The 16,789-nt window shown below is 39.9% G+C and overlaps 1 protein-coding gene across 7 annotated transcripts in view; it reads right to left on the bottom strand.

The window, feature by feature from the left end:
- LOC124432333 (protein tiptop) overlaps positions 1 to 16,789 on the bottom strand; it is a 147,123-nt gene that overhangs the window by 38,515 nt on the left and 91,819 nt on the right. For 5 of the 7 annotated variants that reach the window (XM_046981231.1, XM_046981234.1, XM_046981235.1 and 2 more), the window contains one exon: positions 14,992 to 15,123. The exons of the other annotated variants lie outside the window; for them this stretch is intronic. In XM_046981231.1, the coding sequence (XP_046837187.1) occupies positions 14,992 to 15,058 (67 nt within the window). In that variant the 5' untranslated portion in view covers positions 15,059 to 15,123. The remainder of the gene's footprint in view (positions 1 to 14,991; positions 15,124 to 16,789) is intronic. 7 annotated transcript variants of the gene reach the window in all.

Genomic DNA, 16,789 nt, shown 5'->3' with positions numbered 1-16,789 from the left:
GACTTAAAAAGAACGGAAGAAGAAGGAAGTGAGAAGAGCAGATACGGATGAGATGGAGCAAAGAAGAGAAAGAGAGAGAGAGAGAGAGAGAGAGAGAGAGAGAGAGAGAGAGAGAGAGAGGAGTGTTCTTCTTCCGTCCCGAGTTCCCTAGAAAATTAATAGGAGACGGTAGTGAATCCGAAGTGAAGAAGAGAATAGAAAGAGAAGGAGAAAGAGAAGAGAATTGAAGAAGAGAAAGACAGAGAAGAACAGAGGCGAGATAAAAGGAAGTAAAAGATTCCATGTGGAATCGTTGGCTACGTGTGCTGATGGTGATGATCATGATGGTAATGGTAGTGGTGGTGGTGATGGTATACGCTACGAAAGAAGGCTTTGTCTCGATCTCGTCGACGTCCTTGAATAATCTCGTCCTCGGAAATTTGATCGACACCGGTCAAACGGGTCGACCGGACTTCAAACGCACACGTGTAAGCTCTTCTCAAGTAGGCGGACATTGGGGAGTTGCTTAAGTCGATGGAGAGGAGATGACAACGAGGATGAAGAACGAAGGTAGAAAGGAAGAGAAGAGGAAGCAACGATCTCGTCTTTTTGGATAGATCGAAAGAGAGAGAGAGAGAGAGAGAGAGAGAGAGAGAGAGAGGGAGGTAGGAAGGGAGGGAGAAGGAGAGAGAGAAGAGAGAACGAAAGAACATCGTCGAGGAGGCAACACATGGCTGGAATAACTCGGAAAGTGTCAGAACGATAATCTGACGCCGGCAACGTGATGGACAGGATGGACAGTCCACTTCGCTCTCTCGTCTCTGTCCGTCTGTTTATCTCTGTCTCTCTCTCTCTCTCCCCCTCTTTCTATCCCTTTTGCTTCTTTGCCCTTGATCCAGCCATCCTCTTCTTCGTCTAGATCTTTTCGCATGCCACATAACAGCACCATTGAAAACGTTTCGAACTCATCATTGGTCAACGTTGAAATTGCAATAGGAATTTTCTCTCGCTACGTTTCTCCTGAGAAAATTCAAAGTCGTTCAAATATGCTTTTAAAATGCAAGAAGAAAGGATTTTCAAATAAGGGAGGATAGAATAAAGAGGTAAGAGTAGTGAAAGCTTCGGATGATATCGCGCCTATCTCAGAAAGTTGTAGTATGCGCGACCCCACAAAGGAACGACGATCAATAATACTCTTTTTACAAAATGAACAGCGTGCGACTTAAAAGAGAATTTAGACATTGATTTAAGCACGTACGTAACATGATTTATCGTAACCAGCTGTTAGCGCAATGCGCGACCCGTAACATTTATTGTTCTCCTCAAAGTACCTATACGACTCTCGTTGCGTTGCTTTTTTTTAGTATTTTTTTTTTTTTGTATTTTTTAATTCTCCTTTATTCTTGTTTTCTACAAATTGCAAAATGATTCCAATGCGTTTGGGGGTTGAGGAGAAGAATGTGAAGGAAATAGACGAAATCTCAGTTTCTTGGAAAGTTGTGAAGAAAAAAATCAAAATATAAAAAGAGAGAGAGAGAGAAAGAGAGAGAGAGAGCCTTTTAGAGTTTTACATCGATCGGCCGGCTGTCGCAATAGAGATCAGAATTTATTCCTCGATGGAAGAACACTCTTTACGTAGCTCCATTGCAAATAATTTCAACGTGAAAGAGCGAAACGGAAAGAGAAAGAAAGAGAGAGGGAGAGAGAAAGAGAAAGAGAGAGAAAGGCTTCGGAAACGAGGCTGAATGCGTACGGAATACCTACAACGAATAGTATTGCGGTACCGGGAATAATTATTAACAGCGACTAACAATAGAGGAGCATGTATCGAAAGGAACGATCGTTCGTTGCTCGACGTTTTACCGATCGTTTCGAAACGGTGTTCTCTCTAATATCTAAGAAGAAAATCCGATTGTAATATTTAGTGTGGTTCGAATCTGATCTGAATAAAATCGCTTTGAGATAGGTAAGTGGTTGGTCAGGTATATAAGTAAGTATTTGCATTTGCGTTATTCAATCAGGTGTTCACAATGCATTTCAACGCGTCCGACAAATGAGGTGTTTAGATCGTTTTGAAATGATAAAGACGAGAATAAACAAAGACGAAAAATCTGTATGCATCCTGTACCTATCTTATTATTCGATGATAGAAAGAAAGAAAAGAAGGGAAAGAAAAGAAACGGAGGAAAAAAGAAAAGGATAAAGATAGAAGAGGATTCGTTTTAAAAGGAAAAGAAAATTTGAAAATTCGAGCGAATCTCGATTGATCTCGTTTTCCGAATATTAATTTCAGTCTCGTCATTCGGAGCTTCTCTGGTGCGAGACGAAAGCCAGGTGCACGGAGACGGATCGAGGTCGTCGCGACGAGGATATTAATTGCTATGTGACACGTACGAGAGAGGAGGGAAAGCGAGGTCTCTTCGATGGCTTCTTCTTACCTCCTACTTCGCCATGGCGATTGATTCCGACAGGCTTTAGCCAGACTGCATATAATCACAATAATTGACGATGATGGTAACGTATAGGACGACGGCGATCAAGACCGCAACGAACTGGCTTTCGATTTTACCTCTCCCTCCTATATCTCACCATATTTATATGCCAAATTTTTGCAAAAACATATACCGTATATATTGAGAGTTTCGTAAGATATCGACGTCCTTTACATACGTATCGCTACGTATCGCGGATTCGCGACGGAGTTTCTCGTCATCAAACAAGACGATTAATTATTTCGTATATCGCCCGTCAAATTGCTTGAAAGGACGAAAGGATATTATTCGTGGTAACAAATAAAAAAAGAATATATAAAAGAAAAGATAAGCAAAAGAGAAACAAGTTTCATCTACCATGACATGTCTCATTATTATTCTTTAAACATATAATAATAATAAGCGACAATTAGTATTAAACGAATTTAATATGAGGGGAATAGGCTAATCGTTCATCAGTACAATTTATCTTGGTCAATCCTGTGTCTCAAATAATGTCGTTAGATTCGTTTCTGTGCGTCTGAAATTAATCGATCACGATTCGATGTAAGTGGGCGCGCTCTCTTATCGACGATCCGTTCCAACTTAGACAAAAAAGAAAGGAAAAAATAATAATAATAATAATAATAATAAAAAAGAAAAAATACATGACGTAGCACGAAAGGGGCCCGACGAACCGAGGACAATTAATAGATCACAGAAATCGTGCGCAATGAGTTTGACTTTACGTTGCGCTTTACACGGTAATGATCGATGTCGGGCGTTAATGTTCAACGCGCGATACCGAGACGCGGGTATATATCTTACATCGGAGTGACACGTGCACGAGGAAAATCGCATTACTTTCGAAAGAAACAGGTTTGTGACAGGGTATCAACCAGAGACACCCGATGTTAATCGTTCGAGCGTCGAACGTATATTTGCTTGACGTAAGAGATTCCGATCGATCGAGAAATCGAAAAATCATCGACGCTCGTCGATGCATTTGTATATTACTCGTAACGGGATAAAGGGGAGGAAAAAAAAAGAAAAACAGAAAGAAAAAAGAAAAAGAACTCTTTAAACTACAAAGAGAAAACTATGAATGATCGGGCCTAATCTATATCGCTTTGTTGTCGAAAAATTTCCCATCGAGCTTAACTGTGATGTAAGCTCTTACGAAATGAAAGCTGACGAAGAGGAAAAAAGATAAAAGAAAAAAAAGAGAGAAGAAGCAAAAAAGAAACAAAAAGGAACGAATCGAAAAAATCTTCTTTCACTCGCTGCTTTTGGTACACCTGCCATATAATTGATGTAAATTGAAACTATTTCGTAAATATGTCCGATAGATCCAAAACGATATCGATCGTACAGAATCATCGATCGATCGATCGATGTCACGCGATTTCACTAACTTGGGAAAATATTACAAAGAACCGTGGATAAAAGTCTCCTCGTATTCGAGGATTAAAGATTATCTTGAGATCGGGAATAACGGTTGGGAGAAGAATGATAGTTCGTCGTAAAAAAAAAGAAAGAAGAAAAAGAAAAAAAAAAAAAAGAAAAAGAAAAAGAAAAAAGGAAGGAAAGAACGAATGAATGAACGAAGGAATGAAGGAAGGAAAGAAGTATAGAAGTAAAGAAGGAAAGGAGAAATGAATTCTATTCGCGCGTTATTCCGCGTAAGCAGCTGGACGCGGGTGAAACTCCGCGCGGGTGCAAGGACCCCGTCGTGCGACTTCCATTTCAATGGGAAGGCTCACCTGGAATCACCGTTGCCGCGGTGTAGATAAGATCTAACGAAATCGGTTGTCCAACGAGAGCCCTGGGGGGAATTAAAAATGAGAGGAAGGGTCGCCTGCTGGCAGGTGAAGAAGGAGAAGGACCGCATTATTCGGCCCTCGTCCTTATCACACTCGTTCTCCTATAAATCTAGCGGACAGACACGCGAATTCCGCTTCTTACTGCGTGTATATATATATATATATATATATATATATATATATATATGTATGTATATATGTATGTATGAGAACCAAGGTAAAATAGCAATTAACGTTATGTACTTTAACCTTATATTCTTATATTATATTATGTGATTAACCTTATATTAATCATTTTATTATTACTAATTTATTTCAGTTAAAAACTTTTTCATTATTTTCTACGAGCACTGAATAAATCAAACCGATGAATTTGTTGTCTTCTCGTAGAAAGAAGAAACTCGCTCGTTATTAACCCAAGCGTCCGGTGGAACGAACTGGCATCGCTCAGCGACTCCTAAGGACCTAAGACCTCGCATGAGCTACTCTAAACATCCTTCGTCACTCCTGTCTGTTCTACTCTAACTAACGAGTACATAAACTCGCAAGAAAAGGATCTCCGTCGATTTATTTTCTCTTTCCTTTTTTCGTCTTTTCTTCTTCTTTTTTTCTTTTTTCTCTAACACGTCGACCAACGAAAAATATAACGGTCAATTTTCTCAACAAGTACGACGATACAATGATAAATTAATTATTATCATACTAATTAATACGATCGATAGGAAATAAGATAAAGAGCGATTAATTTCAAGTACGTGCGAACGATATTCGCCCGTCTTCTTAAATCACAATAGGATTCTTTGTCTAAGTCTTTTGTCGAAGTTGATCGTAAAAGAATGTATGTATAAAAAAAAAAAAAAAAAAAAAAAAAAAAAGAACGAAAGGAAGAAAAAAAGAAATGTTTCAAGTCACGAAGAGTATTGTCGTTCGAGACGTTTAACAGTCAAATTCTTATCTTACTTTCACGCGAAGAGCGCGGGGAGAGTTCACTTGATCCACCTACGGCCGTCGACGGAAATAGGCGATATACAACGCGGTAATAAATATCACGGTATTATAATTAAGCTGCTTGCACAAAGCGTGGGATACGAGATGCAACTAGAGACATAGTTGAACCTAAAGAGAATAAGAAAAAGAGAAACGTTCGTTGAAAAGCAAAAGAAAAAAACGAGAGAGAGAGATAGAGATAGAGAGAGAGAGAGAGAGAGAGAGAGAGAGAAAAGAAAAACCGTACTTTTAAAATACCAATAGTACCTATCGCAGGATGCCAATATTGTGAATGGACACGAGTAGGAAAGGAGAATGGAAGGAAGATTGGTAGTAGGGGAAAAAAAAAAAGCAAAAACCGAGCAGCACTTGGCAACGGAGATCGGCCGTACGAGAACGTGAATGCGTGTACATCAACATCGTTCGTTCGATTGACGATCGTTTTACGATCGTACGCGGCCTTGTGTCGGCTTCTCCGCAAGTCCGTGGCTCCTTGAGTGGCATCGACTCATTCCGATCGCATTCGGATCGTTGGCAGCTTCACTATTCTCGACGGATGAGGCCGACCAAAGCGGATGCGATAGAAATGAGACGAACACGAGAGGAACGTGAATACGAACGGTACAGCGTATCTATCCTCTTTCTCTTTCTCTATTTCTCTCTTTCTCTCTTTCTCTTTCGCTTAATCTCTTGAGATTCGTACTTTTCATTTATGCATCCGTGTCATCTCGTAATCAAGCAACGCCAACGAAAAATATATTTCGATGATCGCGTTCTTTCGCAGACGAATACCGCTGACGCCGTTTGATACCAACCTTGGATGGTATTCAACAGATCAAAACGAATCGAAATATACGTCGAAATTTATTTATGATATCTCACGCTGCAAACATCTTATACGTAGTTTTCAGCGTATGACTTAGATTTACGTTGCCTTCATAATCCATGTGATATAACCGTGTTCCGCAAAGAAAGTTAACACGTCGTGGTACGTGAATATAACTGTATTAGTATATACATATATATATAAATATATATATATATATATATATATATATATATATATATATATATATATGTATATACGTTTCAAGCTCGGAACCAATTGGTCTTTGAGTATTTCACAATGTATCTCGTGCGCGTGCGCGTACGAATTATATATCTTTAGAAGAAGAAAATAGAAAAAAAAAGAAAGAAAGAAAACAAAAAGAAAACAAAAAAAAAACAAAAAAGAAAAGAAAAAAAAGGCGAGAACGTGAGATCGATGAAAAACGTAATATAAATGATAGATTTAATCGTAAATAAAAATTCTCAATTATTCTGAGAAAAGGTGACTCCTTAACGAAAGACAACCGAGAAACGTCGGGGCCGGTTTTCCCATCGTACGCACATCCGATGTGGCCTTGTTGGTTCGTCAGCGCGACGTCGACTATGGCTTCTTGAGTGGCAGCGATTCTATTCTGTTCGCGATAGTAAAGCTTTCCAGACGATTCGATGAAAGGTACATACATACATGCATACACATGGTATATAGATACGTACTTACATACATACACATACATACACAAGCGGTACACGTACACACACACATACACACACACACATACACACACACATATATATAAATATATTAGATGCCACGTCGACGTACATACGTAACTCAACTCGCGAATATGTTTCTTAGATTTCGCTAGATTTTAATGTTAAAGATATTGTAATAATTATACGTTGATCAATCTTTAAAATTAACAAAAAATATAAGTACGTGTATATGTGTGTGTATATATATATATATATATATATATATATATATATATATATATGTATATTTTAATTACTCTGCCAAGTTACTTTGGAATGTTTTATTAACGACTAGCCGCGAATGCAACGAAGACACGGGATTATCGATGATTCTCGTACACATCGTTTCGGTTTGTACATCGCATTGGCTGAAAGTGGCATAAATCATGATTTTCCCATCGTTCGTTACTATCATTCCTAGTACAGACAACGACGCATTCGATGCGTATTCGTTCGAGCGTAACGAACAACACGTTTGTCAGTGGTTAATCCTTTCGATATTCAACTTTTTCCTCCAACCCTGTTCCCCTCCCTCTCTTACCCCTCTCCTTTTGCGTCGACCATTATCCATCGATCGATCCTTTTTGACGTGATTCAACAAACGGATCTCTACAAAGACAATGTAAGTGTTCTATCATAAAAAGATCAATAAAATGAATGAAATTATTATTATTTTTCTTTTTTTGTTTTCATCGTAACTCCTTTCTTTATTCTTCTCTCTCTCTCTCTCTCTCTCTCTCTCTCTAAATCTGTCACTTTTTTTTCTCTTTCTTTCTCTCTCTTTTTTTCGATAAGACAAGAACAACCATGAAATATTTGACTGGGAGAAGTCGTGGCCTAATTATTCGTCCTGTCGGCGAATGTTGAGAGAGAGAGAGAGAGAGAGAGAGAGAGAAGCGCAGAGGGAAGGACGAAAATCAAGTGCGGTCGAGAGGACGTCACTCCTCCGTAGGGGCTTCAACATCTCCAGCTCGGCCAGCAGCAGCCTCACCGGCAACAGCAACGAAGCTGCTGCCGACTAATATCTCGTTCTTTTGTTGCGTTTCGCAGCAATTCGCCTGCCTCCGCAGCTCGCAACGAATTTCGGGCTGATTATTCGGAGCTTCGGAGTGACGTCGGTCGGGTGGATTAAAATGCTCCTAGTAGGGCTACCGGAGTCGGAGAACGGAGAGACACGAGTAAATGGGAAAGGGGTGGGGGAAAGAGAGAGAGAGAGAGAGAGAAAGAGAGAAAGGAAAAAAGAGAGAAGACTTCAACGTCGGAGATGTCACCCCCGAGGGGTCCGTACTACAACCGGTCCATGCACAGCCTCTGGTCTTTTCGTTCGTTCATTCGTTCGTTTCTTCCTTCCTTCCTTCCTTCCTTCCTTCCTTCCTTCCTTCCTTCCTTCCTATCTTCCTACTTTCCTTCCTCCTTCTTTCTGGTTTTCTTTTTTGAATAGCACGTATCAGGCAGCTACATCGAAGCGGTCTTTCTGTCGCGCGTACAAAAAAAAAAAATGGAAACTTGTCCGTGCGGAAAAATTCGTATTGTTTATGCATTGAAAAAGTTTCATCCTTTTAAAAGATCTTTAAAACGATATTAGCAACGTTACTAGAGTTTCTCGTGAATCAGATAGAAACGTTAATCCCTCGCGTCTATTGGATCCAGCAACAGGTCACTCTAAATTCATCCACGGCATATGACTTGTTTTAAATAATAGAAAAAAGGTGTGGGAGGCGAGGGAAGGAACGAGAAAAAAAATAATGAAAAAAGAAAGAAAAAGATATTTCACGAATACTTTAAATTTCATCTTGAAACTAAAAAGGAAAGAAAAAAAAACCCCGCCCAAAAAATCACCATTCGGATAACAGAGAGAATGAGACACTTTTTCTAATGCGCCGACATCGCACGACACGCAGAGCACGAACACGTATGAGGCGTGTGCACGTTTCAAATTGTCGAGAAGGTGGAAAGAGTGCTCGTCGTTCGTTCATTCGGTCGTTCGGTAGGTCAGTTGATCGGTCGATCAACGGTTGGTCGGTTGGTTGGTCGGTTGGTTGGTCGGTCGGTCGGTCGGTCGGTAATAATAATAAAAATTCATACACCATTTTACGGCTATCATAAAAAGCGGAAAATCCGTAGAGAGAAAGATTGTCGACGATATCGAAAAGAGCGAGCGAGAAAGAGAAAAAAGAGAAAGAGAGAATAAAAGAGACTGTTCGCACATGCAAAGGAGTGAACGAGAACATTAACCAAACAGAAAAGTCCAAACTTCATAAGCTACAATAATAATGTAATCCATTCTAATGTTATGCGAATTCATCATTATCATATATTATTAGTTTCCCGTTGATTTTCATTACGCAAAATTGCGTTTCATTGTACAAAGTTGATTTTCAAAAAACGCAAATCATTTTGATTATGAAATAGGAGAACGATTGCGAAGATGATTCTATGAACACAATTTGATGAATATGATCGATTTCATACATTCTATATTCTTTCACCCTATTGACTTTCGTCGTTCGAAGTTAAAACGATGAAACTAGCTCAAATAATTTCCGTCGTGCTCAAATAAGTCCCAACATTTCGTAAATGAACATTTTACTGATTTAAAATCCAAAAAATTTCTTCTTCTTCTTCTACTTCTTCTTCGAAAGAGAGAGAAAAAGAGAGAGAGTTCAATATTTTCAATTTTATTCGTGTATACGTGCGTATGCATGTATATACGTAAGCATATATGTACTGATATATAGATATGTATATATAGCTCACTCAACCACTCCGTTATTACACTTTCCATCGAGAACTGGTATCCCGTGTAACGATCCACCTACAATTCGCACTATCTATACCATTTTCTCGGCATTTTATCAGAGGACAAACTGTAGAGAAGAATAAAGTAAGTATGTACGTCTAGCTAGATATCTACATAGAAAGGTTGACTGTTACTTGAAGTCGATGATAAAACCAACGATATTCCTCCTACACGAGAACACACGGCTGACGTCCTCGAAAAATCTCTTACGGACTATCAAAAGCTAAACGTAATCGTAACGTGCGATCGTAAAGTAACAACGCATTAGTACGAAATACCTACTATGTTGCGCGTATAAAGTCGACACACACAATGTTGGACATACATAAAGTGGACGCTGACGTCATCCGACAGAAGGACAGAGCAGCGAAGGAAGGAAGAAAGGATGAAAGGAAGGAAGGAAGGAAGGAAGGAAGGAAGGAAGGAAGGAAGGACGACCGGTCCTTCCCGGTCTCACGATAAAGATGCTAGTCCGCGACGTCGCTGAACGCTTCATGGGACTAAAGAGGTAGATAGAACCACTGTGTGGTGGCAGGGCAAGGCAAGACCTTGGAGTAAGGGGGGGAGGGAGAAGGAGGGCGTAAGAACACCCTCTGGCTCGTGAAGAGTCTGACGAGAGTCGGCCGTTAGCCGCGTTTTACAGCGGCATTAAGCTTCTCTTAAATGACGCACGCAAAGTGCTCCTTCCTTCCTTCTTCCTCTCCTTCCCCTGTCCCTATCTTTAGCCCACCGTCACCCCCCTTTCCCCATTTCATTCCACCCTTTACACAAAATCGTCCTTTCATTTCCAACCAACCACCATTCGCTCATCCTCAGCCAGTCAGATTAATTTCCTTTTTTAATCCTATCGTAACGAGTACGTGTATCTATCTATTATTAATAGACAAAGCTACGTTCCTTTATCCAATTCTATTCACGTAAAGGCATCTTCGATTTTAGTATGTATCTAAATGCATCGGCGGTCTGTCCGTTACGAATGTTACGAATTTACGGTTAACGCATATTCGATAGGTCGCGTGTAATAAATGAAATCTCGATGGTAGATAGGGCGGAGGAGGAGGTTGAAGGAAGGGTCGATAGTACTCGGATACGTATCTACTACATATAATATGTAGATAGGTATGTACGTACATACGTATATATATATGTGTGTGTGTGTGTATGTGTGTGTATGAATGTATATATGTATATCTGTAATAAAAAGGATAAGCTACGTAAGCTGCGCCGGACAGTGAGACGAGAGAAAGAGAAAGAGAAGCATCGAGAATCGAGGAAAAGAGAGGTAATACGTACGGAGATGACGGGATGAGTACAAAGGTGAATCGAAAATACCTGTACGACAGAGATCAGACGTCCGTAAGCGTAGTTGTGCGGTATAGGAGTATCGCACTGGTGAAGAGAGAATGCTGGAGGGAGAGAGAGAGAGGGAGAGATAGAGAGAGAGAGAGAGAGAGAGAGAAAAAGAAAGAGAGAAAAGGCTAGTACGACGACGACGACGACGACGATGGAGAACCGACGGGACCTCCGCTTCTCTCTCTGGAGTACCGGAGGACCGGTGGTGAGCAACGGAGGGCACGTAAGTCCGCCCCCGGCCCCAACGACAGCCCTCGTTGGATTCGAGTATTGACAGATATTTAAATGAATATTCCTCGGCTGTTAGGGATCCTCTCTCTTTCTCTCTTTGAAATCAAAGCAGAAGGTATAACGGTTCATTTAGACGTGCACCGATAGCTCTCGTTGCGCATGAGTATATATATATATATATATATATATATATATATATATATATATATATGTCTACTACCTATCTAGCGCAAAGTGCACACATAGAAAAATACAAGGAAAAAGTGGTTATCTATATATGTGTGTATATATATGTATGTGTATATATATATATATATATATATATATATATATGTGTGTGTACTCGCGGATACAGGTTTTCACTTGTCACGTCATCCATGGGTTATCACCGAGCGAGACGACGATTACTAATACGGGGGACGAGAGCAGCTGGAGCTGTGGAGAGTCAAAGTCACCTCTTGACGACCCTGTTTGTCGGGCACACGCGGCCCTCGCGCATTTACCCTCGACCATCACTCCCTACCATTACTAACGTCATCGTCGTCGCATCCCTTTTCTCGATCTTTCCTTTCTATGATTTTCCAAGAACCCTACGTATTATATTATACACATCGATAAACGAATCCCTCGGATACTCCTTTAGACGATCATTTAATACATTAAACCTCGTAACTTCCTAGTTGATTTTAAATTGGGAGGGAACTTGAAAATTACCAGGAGAGAGAGAGAGAGAGAGAGAGAGAGAGAGAGAGAGAGAGAGAGAGAGAGATCTTTCGTAACTAGACGAGTCGGCTTTTTTTTCTCTTCTCTTTTTCCTCATAAAAAGGTACGAGCTATGAGCGTGTGACGATAAATCACGAAGAACGACTCTAATTTTCACGAGCGTGCCATAGACGACGTTCCCGTACAATACTCATACCCAACTCTATTCTCAGCGTATGTACCTAGGTAGGTTATATACACGATAACAACCGGTTGTTACACCTGCATCGTTCAAGATCAGTGAAGAAACGGAAACGACGAATGCAGAATTATCACGTACGTAACTATCTCTTCCAAAAAAAAAAAAAAAAAAAAAAAAAGAAAGAAAAGAAAAAAAATAGGTGGAACCGGAACACACACACAGACATACACATATACACATACACATATATATAATCTTTTCGAATACGCCTGCTCGCACGTTCTTGTAACTTTTATCGCGACAGATCCGATGACACGCGCCGAAGCAAATTTATTACCCTTACTTGAATCGATGCATCACGTTTGTCTGACGCGTAACAAGTTCGACTGATACTTTCAGGTATCCCAAAATTATTGCCACCACATTTTCGCGAGGAACGTCCGCACCAAGAGACACATATACGAAATATCTTTGTACGTGCGATTTCAAAATAAAGAGTTCGAGAATTATTCTTAACCCCGTCTTCATCCTGGACACTTTAAACTTTGCGATCGAAAATAATAATTTAAACAGTTGAAAAAGATCTTAAATAGAACAAAATATATCTGTTTGTGCGTGAAAACTTAACAATTAATTTACTTCCTTACTCGACGACGACTGGAGAGATATTTACGATCTCAATTTTGAAGAAAAAAAAGGAATAGAAAAAAAAAAGAAAGACAAAAAGAGGAAGAAAAAAGTTAGATAAAGCTTACTGTAAAAGCAATTAAATTAGGTTATCATCGAGAATTATATGTCCGTACGACGTACGAAACGATCGGAGAGCTTTTAAGGACGACTTCTTCTCTCCCTCTTCCTCTCGCCCTCTCTATCTCTCTCTCTTGTCATCTTCTCTGTTCAGTCTCAAAGACGATCGTTCGCTGTGAAATCGAGGTTGATTGCACATTTTACGGACAGGCAAAGCAGATCGAGAAAAGTCGCTCGGTTATCGCTTTTACGACACCGTTTCGTGTCTTTACTTCGAAACGTTGGGATCGAGACGACGAGGATCGAGATGACGATCGAGACCAAGCGACACCGCGAGCTTGAGCTCGAGTCGATCTCGTCGAGTTTGTTTCGTTATCCTCGCCGCTTGATTGCGCCGCTATATTAACGTCCGTCCGTGAGAGCCCAATAAAAAGTTTTATTTAAATGACCGCAACTTTGTATGTTGGACTCGGCGGGACTCGCTCATTACCATAAAGCATTATGTTATCTGAAAATAGGTCGAACTACCTTTATAATGGATCTCATAATTATCGACGATCCTCTTTACCTCCGTCCCTCTACGTATAACAACGAACGATGGACAGGAGTATATAGGAGTGTGAGAGAAAGGGAGAGAAATCGATATGAATTAAAATGCTCCTCGTATCTTTCATCCTAGATGTTTCAAATTTTCATCGTTATAATTGTTTACTAGAACTTACTCGCATTATATTCGAACGAACAGGAAAGGGAGCTACGTTAACTTGGATTTACGCGACAAATAATTACGGCAAACACTGACGATATGAAATATTAATTCAATTTGTTCATTAATTGATTGGATATAAGTGTACGCCGTTGATTGTATCGCTTAACTCTCAAAATCTATTTATTATTTATTTTGAAATAAAAAAAAAAAAAAAAAAAAAAAAATCGATCGAATTTCTATTTATACGAGCAAATATTTTTTTTTTTTTTTTTTTTTATTGAAAATCGTTCCCCGTTGTTTTACGATTGCGAGCATACGATCGTAATAAAGAAACATTAATATCGAAACGAGAGGAGAAAAGAAATGAAAGAAATGGGAAAGTATGAAAATTTTAAATAAAAAGAAAGAGAGAAAAAAGAAAAAAAGAAAGGAAGTGAAAAACCACAAACGAAGAGGGAACTATAATTTCATTATTAAACTTTCAATCGATCGCAATTCGTGTCACGCGATATAGAAAGAAAACGTCAAACCTTCTTTTCGATAATATTAAAATTTTTAAGTATAAACCGAGATGTGGATCGAGTCAATGACCGTTTAAAATATCAAAAGGGAAATACTGTGAAGCAATTAAAATAACGACGTTCGAATATATCGTAAAACTTCGAAAGTATTATAGAATGTATCCCGTCGGAGTGACACCTGTGCAAACCTCATCATGGGTACCTGCCGCCTGTCTGATCGAAGGTAGAGAGGAGATCGTACTACCTGCGCCCACCTATAGATCGCCATAACGTCGTTGTATCGGTCATGTTTCTTCGGCCACAGCTTTGCCTTATACACCGCTTTACATTACCGATTTACGAGGCTCTCTGTTGAGAGCAAGGATGACGGCAAATGCTAATGAATGGCAATTTCTGAACGTGAGAAAAGTATGAACGTCGTTAGTTGCAATTTCGTTGCGACGATTTATTTATTACACGATGCATTGACATATTGTACCGTGTTACCACAAAGAATCGGCAAATTAACAATAATATCTGTGATACTCGATGGGATAACACTTTTTTAAAATGACTTTCACACGAATCGTCACACATACATACATACATATATACATACATACATATATATATATATATATCGTAAGTACTTTTTTGATTCTTTTTTCTTCCGTTGCCGTTGCCATTTAAATCGAGAAATGGTGCTGCTTAAGTGTGCGTATATACTACATGTGCGTGCATAAATAAGTGCTGTAAGGGTTTGGAGAAAGATAAGAAAAATAAAGGATTTTCTTTTCTTTCCCACTGCAAAGTGCAAAACTTAGTATAAATCTGAGTGAAAAAGTAGGGATATAATAACATGCGTGCGATTTCAAATACGATTTTTGTTACACTTGTCATATTTACCGGTTAGATTATCGCCGCGCTGCTGCGGCCACCGGAAGGAAGGCCTCGGCTGTTGCTTGCTTCGCATATCTTCCGTCCGGTGCGGCGGCTTCGGGCCGCTCGCTTTGCAAACGATCGGAGACCACTACTTACCTGAAATAGAAAAATGCACTCGGGTCAGAATTTTAAATGATCCTAATAATTATGAGATCTATGGAATATTCGAAAATTAATTCGAGGATGATTTTCACAATGAGAATCGATCAATTTTGTTAATAAACTTTTTGATAAATAGTTACGTTGAAAAGAATCCTTCAGAAACAACGTGTGCTTCTAAAAAGACATGAATGAAAAGAAAGAGATAGAAGTAAAAGAAAAAAAAAAAGAAAAAAAAAAGACGTCACCAAAACCTATGAGAGCTCAACTATTAAAAATTCACATATTTAAACTCCGCAATATCTTTCGAGGAGTAGTCCTTCGGAAAGATTTTTTTTTTTGCAACAACGCTGAAATTTTCGCATTAGAGCTCTCGGGGGGATAGTGAGGGGCTTCAACATGGCTAACACGTTTTTACATAGGAGTACCAACGTATCCACCTCATTTTCCTCTATTTCCTTCTCCTTCTCCAACGACTCTCTACTCCTTCCTACCGTAACCCTCCTACCGAAAACGAGCGAGCGAGCAAGCGAAACTCCCTTATCCACCCGGTGCCAAGCATCGTAACCAGTCGTATATCTTTCTGGCGTACGCCCTCGAAAGCGGCCGCCTTTGTTTCAGATATTTATGAGGCGTTTTAATTCGCGCACAGCGTCACCCGGTCGGTGGGGGGTGCCGAATAGGTGTTGGTGAAAAGAGAAGAGACTAGTACCTACTACTAGGGATGGTGGTGGTAGTGATGGTGATAGTGATGGTGGTAGCAATGGTGGTAGCGATGGTGGACAGAACGAGGCTAGGAGAGATACGAGAAAGAAGGAAGGAAGGAAGGGAGTGAGTGAGGGAGGAAGGGAGGGAGGGAGGGAGGAGGGGATGGGTGTAATAGGCATAAGGGTGCCTCGATAAAACGGCAGCCACCTCTCAGTCCTCCAACTCCGCCGTCCGGCCCTTCCTCCCTTCCTACTCCAGGCGTAGGCCATAAGCGCAAACAAACTCTCGCTCGTATATCTCACCTCAATGGTTTCTACGTCGGTACGTTCTACGGGGGCTCCGGTACTGTGTATCGCGTCGACATCGTCGACCCTTCCCCGGAATCCTTCTTCCCTCTCACTCCTCTACCACTCTCTCATTTCCTCTCCCCTTCTCTTTCTCTCTCTCTCTCTCTCTCTCTCTCTCTCTCTCTCTTTCTCTCTTTCTCTCTTTCTCTCTCTCATTCCAGAAGGATCTACAAAACTTTCAGTCCTTTCAGTCGCAACAACTTAACGAATATTCTGAACATATATACATTTGACCGGACGCATCCCTTTTAGTATATCCTTAATGCGTATCGATTTACGACAAGTTTCTTTTCCTTTACGATAAAGGGAATACCTATAAATACTCGAGATTTAATTCAAGATCTTTAACTTCGTAATATTTTCTAATAGCACACGATCAATCTTTCCACGCTTTTTCTATTCGACGAAAGACCATATTACGATTCTATACAATTTCAAATTTATACATTATTCCTACGAAGAATTTTTACTCCGCCATAAATTCCTCTAATAATGGACTTCCTAAATACGATCGAGTTAATTAGCTTTTTTATAGCGAAGGGGAGACAGTTCTCTTTCTCGCGCGAAATACAATACGTCGGTATGACTGATTCACGAATGGACTATAC

This window comes from Vespa crabro, chromosome 24 (assembly GCF_910589235.1).
Source record: "Vespa crabro chromosome 24, iyVesCrab1.2, whole genome shotgun sequence".
NCBI classification, from domain to species: Eukaryota; Metazoa; Arthropoda; class Insecta; order Hymenoptera; family Vespidae; genus Vespa; species Vespa crabro.
The sequence above is the reverse complement of the archived record's forward strand: the minus strand, read 5'-3'. Positions and strand labels throughout refer to the sequence as shown.